This window comes from Nestor notabilis, unplaced genomic scaffold, assembly GCF_000696875.1.
Source record: "Nestor notabilis isolate BGI_N333 unplaced genomic scaffold, ASM69687v1 scaffold1228, whole genome shotgun sequence".
NCBI classification, from domain to species: Eukaryota; Metazoa; Chordata; class Aves; order Psittaciformes; family Psittacidae; genus Nestor; species Nestor notabilis.
Genome location: NW_009941365.1, coordinates 45,601 through 58,441, shown reverse-complemented (window position 1 = coordinate 58,441; position 12,841 = coordinate 45,601). Strand labels below are relative to the sequence as shown.

General features: G+C 37.8%; 1 protein-coding gene across 3 annotated transcripts in view; it reads left to right on the top strand.

Annotated features, from left to right (window-relative positions):
• The first annotated feature begins 1,673 nt into the window (after positions 1 to 1,673).
• Positions 1,674 to 12,841, top strand: part of PICALM (phosphatidylinositol binding clathrin assembly protein) — a 41,406-nt gene continuing 30,238 nt past the window's right edge. For all 3 annotated transcript variants that reach the window (XM_010020837.1, XM_010020836.1, XM_010020839.1), the window contains exons 1-8: positions 1,674 to 1,810; positions 4,160 to 4,235; positions 5,662 to 5,764; positions 8,327 to 8,420; positions 8,913 to 9,024; positions 10,328 to 10,434; positions 11,467 to 11,508; positions 12,219 to 12,304. In XM_010020837.1, the coding sequence (XP_010019139.1) occupies positions 1,691 to 1,810; positions 4,160 to 4,235; positions 5,662 to 5,764; positions 8,327 to 8,420; positions 8,913 to 9,024; positions 10,328 to 10,434; positions 11,467 to 11,508; positions 12,219 to 12,304 (740 nt within the window). In that variant the 5' untranslated portion in view covers positions 1,674 to 1,690. The remainder of the gene's footprint in view (positions 1,811 to 4,159; positions 4,236 to 5,661; positions 5,765 to 8,326; positions 8,421 to 8,912; positions 9,025 to 10,327; positions 10,435 to 11,466; positions 11,509 to 12,218; positions 12,305 to 12,841) is intronic.

Sequence of the window (12,841 nt, the reverse complement as noted above, 5' to 3'; positions counted from 1 at the left end):
ATAGAAGTTCTCACTTTCTAATATGCACTTGCACCTCTTATGTCCAAATGTGTGACTTGACATCCCATGATGCATATACCTCTGTCCTGCTGGATAGCCTTGCACAGAACTGCTTGTGTTATTACTTAGGTGGGAAGACCTGAAGATCAAGAAGCTGCAGGGCTTGGTTTTAATGATCCAGTTCAGAGCACATCTCTTGCTGAGTAATATCCTTGCATTGTCTTAACAGCCCCAAATCATCATCCAATAATAGATAACCCTGACTTAATAATGAGGTCATGAATGCCTGTAGTCATCACAGTTTTACTTGTAGATAAAGGAATGTCTAATCTCACCATCTCATTACATTTTGAATGTAGAAATCATTTCCTGCTTTGCTTCCTTTAGTATTTTAACTTGTAAGTAGCAGCTTTTTCAGTCCTGGCCGTACTAGTTCTGAGTGTTTGGTAGCCACAAGTCTCTGCTTCTCCAGCTGAAGGAGGGTCCTGTGTTTCACAGGTCCTTTGTTGTTCATAAAGATACAAAACTGTCTTCAAAGGTTAAACATTTATCTTCAGATGAAATGGATGTTTCCAGTTAGTCTGAGTAACTTGAATAAACCCTGTGTGCCATGGACAGGCACAGGGATTAGTCAAGTCTTGATCTTTACAGGACTGTGACCTTTACTGTGTTACTTTTGGGGTGGTAACAGTAGTAAAATGTCATCAGTACTATGTTGCATTAAGTTAAGCTTTGTATTAAATGCTGGCAAGCTGTGTTACATCACATCCAGATGTTAATGTAGTTGTTTGTGTTGGATTTGTCACTGCAGCATCGTGATCTGAAGTCATAGCTTCCTTCATTAGCATTTGGCAATAAGGTACTGGATTATTATGTATTATTATATTAGTTGTATTGTAAGTATGGCTAATTATGGTTATACAGTTGTGACAGTAGCAAAGAATATAGAATATATTCTATAATATAGCTAGGATATAGACATGATAATCTTTTAACAACTATTTGAAGTCACTAGATCTTGTCTACTGGAATTCCAGGTTGGACAGGAATTGGATAGCTTGGTTTTAGCTAATCATTTCAGTTAACCCACTTTGGTTTAACTAAATACAGCTGTCAGCTTCTGGCTCCTTTTTTCACTTAACATTTCCTCTGCCCTTTTAAAGGTGTTGATAGCATTGTATCAAGACTAAGCAATATTTGAATCTTTTATTACTCCCATTGAACCAATGTTTAGCAGGGTTTACTGGTCCATTAAGAGACAGAAATCAGAGGTTACAGTTAATTCTAGTCATAATCTAATAAAACTTGATTAAATGGCAGCGTGTAAGAATTATTTTGCTATTCAGTGCTTTAGGTGTTTGAAAGCTGGGAGTTGTTAGTCAGAGATACAGTGAAAGTCATTATGGTACTTCTATTCCAGGACCTTCTAAGGCAACTGCAAAAACAATTCAGTACCTGGAATCTTGGCAGTGAGCAGACTTGAGTTTGTGTTATAAGGTTCTGGTAGCCCAGTGCCATGGTGATTTTCAAGTAATTATTTGTTTTACTGCAAAACCCTTCAGCTGTCATAGAAAATATCACTATATAAAATGAATGCACTGATATTTTTGTATGTCTCTGATGTTTCTTCACAGAACTCGTAACAATAACAAATTCCTGTGTTGCAGATTTAATCCAGTGCACAAATGAGATGAATGTGAACATCCCCCAACTGGCAGACAGTTTGTTTGAAAGAACTACCAACAGTAGCTGGGTAGTGGTCTTCAAATCTCTCATCACAACCCATCATCTAATGGTGTATGGAAATGAGGTAAGACCAAAAATGAGATGTCTGGGAACAGTTAAAGCATTTCATTTCTATAAATGTCAGCTAAATGCTTCACACTGATGATCTTTGTAAGAAATGCTCTATTTTTACTTCTTTGTGTCTTACTCTGCATGAACACAGGTCTCGTTATATGTCTGTCTACTTAGTTTGTTTCTACTTTACATACAGTTTATAAGTTTAGAATCAGTGTCCTGAATGCTGGAGGTACCTTTTTTTCTGTAGTGTTATTCTAATAACAAAATACCCCCAAACCCAACAGAAATGAACTTGAAAGGGATTCTGGAAGCTGAAGATGTGGAAGTATTTTTAGGTTCACGCTCCAGCTAATCCAGATGGTAATTTTTCCCTCATAACTCGATTCTGAACTGATTTCCATCATCACCCCATAATCTTTTGCAGTGAAGATAAATGTGTGCCTCTGAGCTGGCTTTGAGTTTGAACACCTAAGTAGCACCAAATACTGTAGAAATATTAAACAAATCCCCAGTTTACACAAAAAGGAGTAAGTTTGTGTTGTTCCACAATTGGAATTCCTATGGGGGCCTTATTTTTTCAAATGGAAAATGTAGCAGCTTGGAAGTTTCTGCATTTAAAAAAAAACGCCCAAAATTATACTTTAAAGGCTTCCTTAGAAAATGTTTCTAAACCTTCCTTTTTACTGTATGCAGTATAAGGTAAACTATATGAATATCGGGATTAAGAGGGATAGCTTTACAAAATTACAAGTAGGATTTTCTAGAGAGAACCCAAACTTTTCATTTCAGGCTGCAGTGTTCTTACAGGTTCTGTACTTGCTTCCTCTGGCTAACTGACTGGCTTGTGGTTGGGTTAGAATACAGTTGTTTCTCTTGCAGGTTAGCTGCAGAGCACATCTTGTCTTGGTGAAAATCTGTTCTTTGAAGCCAAGTAAGCCACAAGAGGGCAGACTCCTCATGTTGACTTTAAGCATTGTCACTGGGATAATTGACAGTTCCCAAAATAGTCTCTATGCTTTTGGTGTGCTTGCACTGAGTCATATAAATTCTAAACTGATACCAATACAGTTCATAGTAATTAAAGGTATTTCATGAGACCACTGTCTGAAATACTTCCTATTTTAAGCATAAAACTGCCAAACAAATTTTGCTTGCCACATGTGTTACAGAAGTAATGAGGGTTAGATTGCTGCTCAAGATGAAGCTTTTCACAGCTAAAAATTGTTCTTGATCAATGAACGTGGAAATTGAGTGCTTCTAGAATCATTTAGGTTGGAAAAGATTTAAGATCGAGCCCAACTGTTAACCCAGCACTGCCAAGTCTACCATTAAACCACATTCCCAAACTCCACATGCACACGTCTTTTCAATACCTCCAGGGATGGTGACTCAACCCCTTCCCTGGGCAGCCTGTTCCAATGCTTGAAATGATGAAAGTGTCTAGAGGTTTTGAGAGAATCTGTAAATCCCTTTGCAAAAAAACCCTGAAAAGCAGTTGGTTCTGCAGCTTTTTCTGAATTCATTTACAGCAGAGCACTGAAGTGCCTTTACACTTCTCCAGTCTTTTTTCCAATGTAACCTATGTATTTCTGCCAATGAAAATAATTCAGTGGTATATGTTACACTAATCAGAACTATTTTTTTCTCTCTGTCAAAATGTTATTGCAAGTGAATGTTTGGTTTATTTTTGTAACAGCTCTCTATACAATGGTTCATATGACAAAGTTATTTTTCCTACTAAATTAAGATGTGGTGCCAATGATCTGAAGTGTCTTTACAAGATGAAAATCACATTGTGAAACCTAATTCAAGAATGAGGTGTAACTAATAAGATGTACTAACTGTGATACTGTGTTAATGCTTTATATGCATTCTTGTGTTTATTTAACACTTCATTTATAAGCAAACTAACATTTATATCACCTTTTCATATTTAAGCTAAGTACCATTACAAATGTAGGCTGAGCACTACCAACAAGCCTTGGCTGATGGGTAAAATGAAATCAACTGTTACAAACTTGAAGTCAGTGAAACAACTGTGAGCATGTAAAATGAGAATGTATTTGGGGGTTCAGAAGTTTCCAGTTTAATATTCTGGCTTCAAAAAACCAAAGTGTCTGAGTCAGAGGCAATCAACTTCACGTTGATTTGGTCACAGGTTTTTACATAGAAAATAATAAGTAGCTTCATTTGAAAGTTCACTTGAGTTTTTGTAATAGCTTCCAGATTTGAAATCAGTCTTAAAGCATAAAAGCTGAATTTCATAAGCTGGCTAAAAAGAGTTTCTAAGACTTTTACCTCAGTTGCAGCTCACGGGTAACGCAGTAAAAGCATTCCAATTTTTCCTTTCATCCAGCGTTTTATCCAGTATCTGGCGTCCAGAAACACGTTGTTTAATCTGAGCAATTTCCTAGACAAGAGTGGATTGCAAGGTAAGGTGACTTTTTCATTACCAGTTGGAGGAGTGCTGGGGAACAGTAAATGCAACTTGGTAACTCTAATGGATCCTGTCATTTCAGAAGTAATTTTTCTGTCTGTTTTACCCCAAACAGCATTTCTTAATTCCAATGCTATTGTGGCATGGCAGAAGCTGTCTGCTGGAGGAATGGGTTGTATCTTTTAGGAAAGCCTTTACCTATAAATGCTTCTAACTTTTTTAGCTAAACAGATGTGACCGTTCCTCCTATTTCTGAAGAGCTTTCTCCATTTGAAGAGGTATATTTTGATTGGTAGCTTCAATTCCAACGAATGCATCATTATGGACATTGGATACAACATGTCAGTGAGACAAGAACTGTGTCTAAATGAAGAAATTAACTTTTTGGGAAATTATTCACAGGCCATTCCAGCTGTCTTTGAGGCTAATTCTGTGGGCAAATAAGTTGTTTTCTCATTCAGATTTTTCAGGTGAAATACCCTTCCAAAGTCTTAGCTGCATTTCAGTGCAGTTTTAATCATACATAGACTCACAGCATGGTTTGGGTTGGAAAGGACCTTAAAGCTCATCCAGTTCCAACCCCCTGCCACAGGCAGGGACACCTTCCACTAGAGCAGGTTGCTCCAAGCCCCTGTGTCCAACCTGGCCTTGAACAGTGCCAGGGATGGGGCAGCCACAGCTTCTCAGGGCACCCTGTGCCAGCGCCTCAGCACCCTCACAGGGTTGCTGTTGCCTTTGTCTGCTGAGGTGGTTTCTTACCATCTGCATTACTTTTTATATAGGTACGTCTCATTTTTGCCACAAAACAGGCACACAGGGAGGTGGCCTGGGGACAAATCCTTCTCAGTAATAACCAGAGGTCTAGAAATCGCTTCATTTTAGTGAATCTTAACTTCCATGGTCTCAGTATAAATTACAAACAGATTTCATTTCTTGGTCTTTATCCTCAGACTGACAGTTATCAAAATATATCCTATAGCCACAGTCTTAACATTGAAGAATTTTTGTCATGTCTTAATATTTCCTTCAATTCCTTTTAGTTATTTCTATTCAGTTGCAAATGAGACAATGTGTTGTGGAGCTGACATCAACATTTTCATCATGCATGCAACTTATTTGGTACCAATTTCTATCATAAGTACGAGAGAACTTGCATAAAAATACTTTGGTTTGCTTTTGGAAGTAATTTCTTTGGAAGTAAAGTGTAAACTTGTATGTTGTTCAGGTATTCTAGATACCATATTGTCTGATTTATATGGTAAATACAAGGATGTACACTGTTTTTCATAACAGACTATATTTTTGCCTAATTTTGTGTAGTTAATGAAGCTGTTTTGAGTGAATGTCTTGCACTTTTAGACTGAGGTTCTTGTTCTTTAATTGACTGGGTAAGTAATAAGCTTCTGGAACTTGTTTTTTAGGTTATAACATGTCAACGTTTATCAGACGGTATAGTAGGTATCTGAATGAAAAGGCAGTTTCCTATAGACAAGTGGCTTTTGACTTCACAAAAGTAAAAAGAGGGTAAGGACTGTGTTTTGTTTTACTTATTTTGAATTACAGGCCATAAGGCAAAACCTGTTGAATGCAGTATAGGGGACTATGCAATTTACTTGTGTTTCTAGCTCTGCGATGTTTAAATGTTGTGGTTTAACCCCAACCCACAGCTAGGTACCATGCAGCTGCTCACTTGCTCTCCCTCCAGCCCCTTAGTGGGATGGGGAAGAGAATGAGGAAAAAAATCAAACCAGCAGGTTGAGGTAAGAACAGTTTAATAATTGAAATAAAGTAAAATATAACAGTAAGAATTTTTTAAAGGGAAAAGAGAGGAAAAATGCAAGAAACACAAGTGATGCCCAATGCAATTGCTCACCACGTGCTGACTGATACCCAGCCCGACCCGAGCAGAAGTCAGTCGATGCCCAATGCAATTGCTCACCACGTGCTGACTGATACCCAGCCCGACCCGAGCAGAAGTCAGTCCCTTCTGGGTAACCCCCCAGTTTCTATACTGGGCATGATGTGCTGTGCTGTGGAGTACCCCTTTGGCTAGTTTGGGTCAGGTGTCCTGTCTCTGCTCCCTCCTGGATTCTCATGCCCCTCCTCACTGGCAGAGCATGAGACTGAAAAGTCCTTGATCAGGGTAACTGCTACTGAGCAACAACTAAAACATCGGTGTGTTATCAGCATTGTTCTCAGACTAAATCCAAAACCCAGCACTGCACCAGCTACTAGGAAGATGATTAACTCTATCCCAGCCCAAATCAGGACACAGGTGTTCTGTGAAACACCTTGCAGTCCTTCCCAGTGTTTCTCTGTTATTGTCCCAAAACATCTGTATAAAGTTCACTACCTTTGTAAATGTAGTGCAGTTCATACTTTTAACAGAACATTGCAGTAATTGCTATTCTGACTTTCTGTACAGGAATTAAAATTTTCCCTGGAAAGTGAGATCCTGTAATAGGAATTAGTTATTTGAGACTAGGTACCTGTTTACATGTAAAATAACACAGTGCAGAGCACCAGTAGTTGGGTAAATTGTGTGTTACAGTGAATGATAGAATGAATCTGGACATATTCATTGAGAAGGCTGGGGAGGTGGTGATGGTTAAGTCTTTCCATCTTTTTCCATTATCTCTGTATACAGTGCTTTTTAGAGTTTAAAAATGTAATTTTAATTTTATATTTGGGCAGCCTTTATCATCCTTACATGGGTTAATTTATATGGAAACTAAAAACTTAATTCTGAGCCCACAAAAATCTCAGCTTTAAACTTTACTTAATGATATAAGGGCAGTAGTGGGCTGTCCAATGGTATCTTGCATTAGTGTTACAAAGACATTTGGAACTGGCCTCAGAACAGTGCCCAGATCCCTTTTACCTCCTTGCTAATACTGTAGAGTCCCTTTAGTTTTGAAGTATGATGGTAAAATAAGAGGGGTGCTTGGGCTCCTTTTGCTCTTTCTGCATTTAGAGATGGTTGGAGTCCCAGGCACACAAACTACTTAGGCTTTTCCACATATAGAATGTGTGTGTGGTCAGGTGGCTGCACATACATAATTGATTGTCACACAGCTATTTTACAATCAGGTGTTTCAGGCCTTATGAGGTGAATTATTTAGCCCACAGCACATGCCTGGAGGTCATTCTGTGAGCCCGCGGGAATTGCTTCTGGTGGCAACAATCTACCTTCTCCACACCTTAGTTTTCCTCAAGGGCTCTTCTGGCACATTAAACTTATTCCAGTTGTTTGCTGTGAGGAAGGAGTATACAGCATGAGTGGAAGGCTGGAAGCAGTGTGGTCCTCACTGCTTTCCAGCCTGGAGAACAGCCCCAGCCTTTCTGTGCAGATGCACTGCGAGGTGTGCACTCGCAGGAAATGTTTGGTTTGCTGTGTGCATGCTGATGAACTGCAAGGCTGGCTGATTTGCCTTACAGAAAGCAGTTGTTTCTTGTCACTGAGGTGATTTAATCTCTTCCTCAGTTGTTGCTTTCCTTGGGATATTTTTGGTATTCATTTGATGAGTTGTTTCAAATGTGCAGCCAATCTTAGTCTGTTAAATCTGAGCAATTAATAAAACAACCAAATACTGGTAATCAGTCATTAAAAGGAAATGTTGTGTAGTCTATGAACTTTGTGTTCTTGGAAAACATTGCCATGTTTGTTTAGTCTTTCTGACTGCTTTTAGTTGCAAAGAAAATCATCCAAACTGACACAAAATAATCATCAGATGATTGGAAAAAGCATAGGTAAAAACTTGCTTCAAAAATAACCTTCAGAGAATTGTTTTATGTTTACCTGATGCATCATAGCTCTGCTGTATTTCTGAGCACTATCAGTTTAATTTCCTCTGAATAAAAACTCATCTTAGATTCATATTTTGGCCAAACAAGTTGTTGCTTTTGTACACTGCAGTTATTGCAGTTGTATTGGCCAGACAGCATTCCTAAACACCAGAATGCCTGCTTTGAATGGCAATGATTTTAAATGTTCTCTGATGACCTATTTTATTTTCTACATTGTTTCTTACTAACAACTGACTTCAAAATTCAGGTGAAGAATGTTCCTTTTTTTTTGCCCAACAGGGCTGATGGGGTGATGAGAACAATGAGCACAGAAAAACTCCTAAAAACTGTACCAATTATACAGAATCAAATGGATGCACTTCTTGACTTCAATGTAAGTTTGGCAACGTATGTACACGTCTTAACATACTATTGATTTTGTACAAACCTGCACAAGCTTGTAAAATAGGTCAGGATTAAAGGTCTTGAACATGGTTCCATGTTATCTGCACAGCCTAAAGAGCACAAAGTATTTTCTTCATTGGTATACTTCCAAGAAATCAGGAGAAAACAAATATTTGCTCACTGGAGACAATGCCATGTGCTAAGTTAGTGGTGTTTATTGTGTACACTATGTAAGAATTGTTTGTTCATTTAAAAGGTGATTATCTCTGCCCTCTGTCTTCTAATTAGTTAACATTAGTTAACAAAATTATGTGCCAAAATAATTTGACTTGATCCTCTGATATGTTGTGCTGCTACTTTCCACTAATAGCCTGTGAAATGAATGGAAAGCATGCCTTGGGATAGAGAACTAGAGTTCAACTAGAAGTTTTCCAATAAGGGATCAATCCAGCTAAATTAACTTCTTTTCTGATCTTCCTAGGTCAATAGCAATGAGCTTACAAACGGTGTAATTAATGCTGCCTTCATGCTCCTCTTCAAAGATGCCATTAGACTGTTTGCGGCATATAACGAAGGGATTATTAACCTCTTAGGTAAATATAACTGCTTTCTGCAACATTATGCTCAGTAAACAATTACAAAGCTGGTTTTTTTTTTTCCTGAGAAGTTGAAATAGTCTTATGGTAAAACATCAAAATAAATCTGAATTGGAAATAACAGTGATATTTCCAAGGGTTTTTTTTCTGTTTAATTGCATTTTCCATTGCATTGTACTGGGATGGGTAAACCTCTGAAAATGAAGCCAAGTCATGATTTTCATTACTTGCACTGCTTTATGGTGGATTTATTATTCTTTATTTTTTGTTGTCTCATTGAAGTGCATGCAAACCTGAATCATGATATTGATGGGCTTTTCTTCCTTTAAAAAACAAGATCAGGTTTTGTTTCTTTTTAAGTGGAATAAGTTGTAGTCAGTTACAAATTTGCAGTCACAACATCTGTGATTGCTTGGCCATTGAAATTCAAATGTTGCTTGGGTTTAATGGTTGGTTCATGTTCTAGAGCATATCTTTTAAGGGGAATTACAAATTCAGGGTTCAGGCCCTTTCACTTGCACACAGTGGAGATGCCGGGGAGCCTAAGCTTGGAAAATGAATTGAAAGTCATCTGGTGGTTTGCTTGATTTGGTTGTATTCTGTGATTGGATCAAGCTACCTGATTGCTGGTATTACCCAGTGCTTGCAAAATGGAAAGCAAAGTCCAAAATTAATCAGCAAAGGACAGCATTAAGTCCGTCAGCATGAAGCCTTTGTCTACTTCTCTTCCCTCAGTAAGCATTAGCATGCAGTTGCTTTCACTCATGTTTGGGGTGAAACTGAATACAGAAACAAGCCTTGAAAGTGCTAATTCAAGGAGAGGAGAGTGGGACCCTCTTGCTTTCAGTTTTGTAATCAAATGTACCTCATTGTAGACCACACCATAACAAGAGGCATCAGTCTGGCAGAGAGCATCTAAATCGTGCCTGATACTATGGCCACTGGAATAAAGTAGATGTCTGACTGCCAGATTGTAAAATTGCTTTATTTCAACCAAGATGATGAATTTACATTTCTTTGGGTGACCTATTCTTAAATTTGATTGTCCTCTTCAGGGTGGTTATGCTTTTGTGAGATCTAGTACCTGCAAGGTAAGGTGTTTGCATGCATGTGAGCATTAGCTCGTGCTCGATGGAGCTTCTGTCACTTGGTGCAAGTTAGGCATAGTGACCTCTGCAGTTAACATAAAACAGATCTGCAGGCTGTTTTCAGTTTGTCTTGGTTTATATGCTTTGACTTTGCATATCCTTTGCAGAATGCTTGGTTTCTTATTTAATGCAAGTATTCTCACTCTTTATAGAAAAATACTTTGATATGAAAAAGAACCAGTGCAAAGAAGGCCTTGATATATATAAGAAGTTCCTCACTAGAATGACACGGATCTCAGAGTTCCTTAAAGTTGCAGAGGTAAATGTCAGTCAGCCACTATTTAAGTCAATATATAAGCCAATATCATGCCTTATGTTTGGAATAGCTTATAAAAGTGCTCATTTTCTCATAAAGCAGATCATTTTTCCTTCCAGCCTAATTGCAGTTCCATCAAGGGCCATCTCATCAGCCTCTACCCTGGTGATTAGTTCATTTGAGGGCTGTATTGAAAACCTGAATGCAAAATAATTACTATTTTATCTTAAGAAGGATGTGTAAAATGCATTTTAAAACTTCCTTGGCTACATAATAATTGTGAGCTTTCTTTGAAGAATAGCCTTGCTTTGAAGGAACTCACATCATGGTGATTTGCTGCTTTCTATGATTCTACCTGTATTCTAGTTTGAAACCTGCAATTGTGCCATAGGTTTTAGATGAAATATCAGCTCACAAATAAGAAATTGAATGAACATATGATTATTTTTTTCTTGTTTTGCTTTCATTATTCACATCTATCTTAACAAAAAAAATAAGCCATAGAGCTTCTTGGCTCATGGTCTGCCCTGACACAGTATCTCTATCAGAGATACTGTCTTCAGTTCGTAACGCTATCAGCTGAAGTTGAGCGTATTAATCCTCCTATTGTAGCAATATATCCTGTTTCAGAACATCTTAAGTTTGATCTGCGTTTTAGAAAACAGCTTCTTCATAGGACTGTGAAGGTGCTTTGTTTCAGCAAATACGTGCTCTGGATCAGTAGGTCTGAGAGCTTACCACAGAAATTGTGGGATAGGCAAACTTCTCCAGCCTTAAAACTCTGACACACTTGATTCTCACTGGTTTATTTCTAAGGTGGTACTGTTAAAATCTGTAACGTGCCTACTTCAAATGTGTATACATTTAACAGAAGAATTTGTTATAACCAACCATTTTAGAGTTCAGATTGTGGAGATTTAAAATGTGTATGAACAGCTTTGTGCCTTTTACATCATCTTAATATTGTTTGAATTTTAAGCATCTCTGCCTTTAACAAAAGCAAACAGGTTTTAAAGCTCATTTGTTTTATTACAGCAAGTTGGAATTGACAGAGGAGACATACCAGATCTCTCACAGGTAGATAAACCTATTATGCTTGCCAGTACATGTCTGTTCGGGGTTGCATAATCAGAAAAACTTGGCATTATGGCATTCACTTATGCTTTTTTTATGTCTGTTGTCACCAAGTTATTTCCAGGTTTGTGATTAAATTCAAACCCTGTCAGAGTCTGGCTTTTATATGCAGTGATCTACTGTAAAATATTCTAGCTCATTTCTGTCATAGTCTGAGTTTGAAGACAACCTTATTTCTATTGTGCTTGAAGACATAATTAATATGTGTGAGTTCACATAATGAAGCTTTTACATGATATTAAGAAGCTGTGGGTTTTAGCAAGCTTGCTTTTGGCTTAATGCCCACTTAAATCATTGTGAAGGCTTGCAGAGTGTGTACACAGAAATGACATTAGGTACAATTTCCTTTAGTGCCTCTTGAAATACCGACTGCTTCCGATTGTCTGCTTGCTGCTTCCTAGCTGTTGATTTTAACATCTCTTGACATATTTCAGTACCTATTGGTGAGTCATTATGACAGAGTAATGTAGTGAGGAGAGTACCTCACCTGATATTTTAAGTAATTAAATACGTGCAGGGTGCCAAGATGTGGTATAAGTGTTCTGAGCCATTGTACCAGTCACACTACAGTTGCATTCTCTCAAAGTCTTTTAACTACTGATTTTCTTCGCCTTAGATTCTTTAAGTCTGTTTCTGAATGTCTCTCTTTGCAGGCACCAAGTAGCCTTCTTGATGCTTTGGAACAACATTTAGCTTCTCTAGAAGGGAAGAAAATCAAAGATTGCACGGCTGCAATCAGGTGCTTATGCCCTTGTCCTTTTAAACGTTGAATTGAATGTTAAATCCATTATAAACTAAGGTTTGTTTAGGTTACATTGAAGACAGTCTGTTAGCACTTACAGAATAGCAAGTTGGTGTATCTTTTGCTGAGTAGCTTTTCCAGATCAACAGAACTAGACTCTGGGGAGCTGCAATCACTTGCTATAGAATCCTTCATGTAGTTATGCTTTTAACATCTAATCTTAAACTTCTGAAGAGAAACTAAGTCAGAATATTTGCTTTCCATCATAAGATTAATTTGTTTTGAAAGTTAACTGTTTCTTTCAGATCTTTTTTGCACTCTTAAACATGATGATAGATTGCAGACTTTTCCTCTGGGATATACTAGTATTGGTAGTCCCTTAACTAAACCTGTTAAATTAGCAACAGTTTGAATTGGAGCCCAGATTGTCGGATATTCCCATGTGTCTATAGATAATGCCATTTGAGGCAAACAGGAAAAGAGCAAAGGCTTCAAATGTGAATTCTGTGATGCAGTTTGGAGGGGAGGCATTTA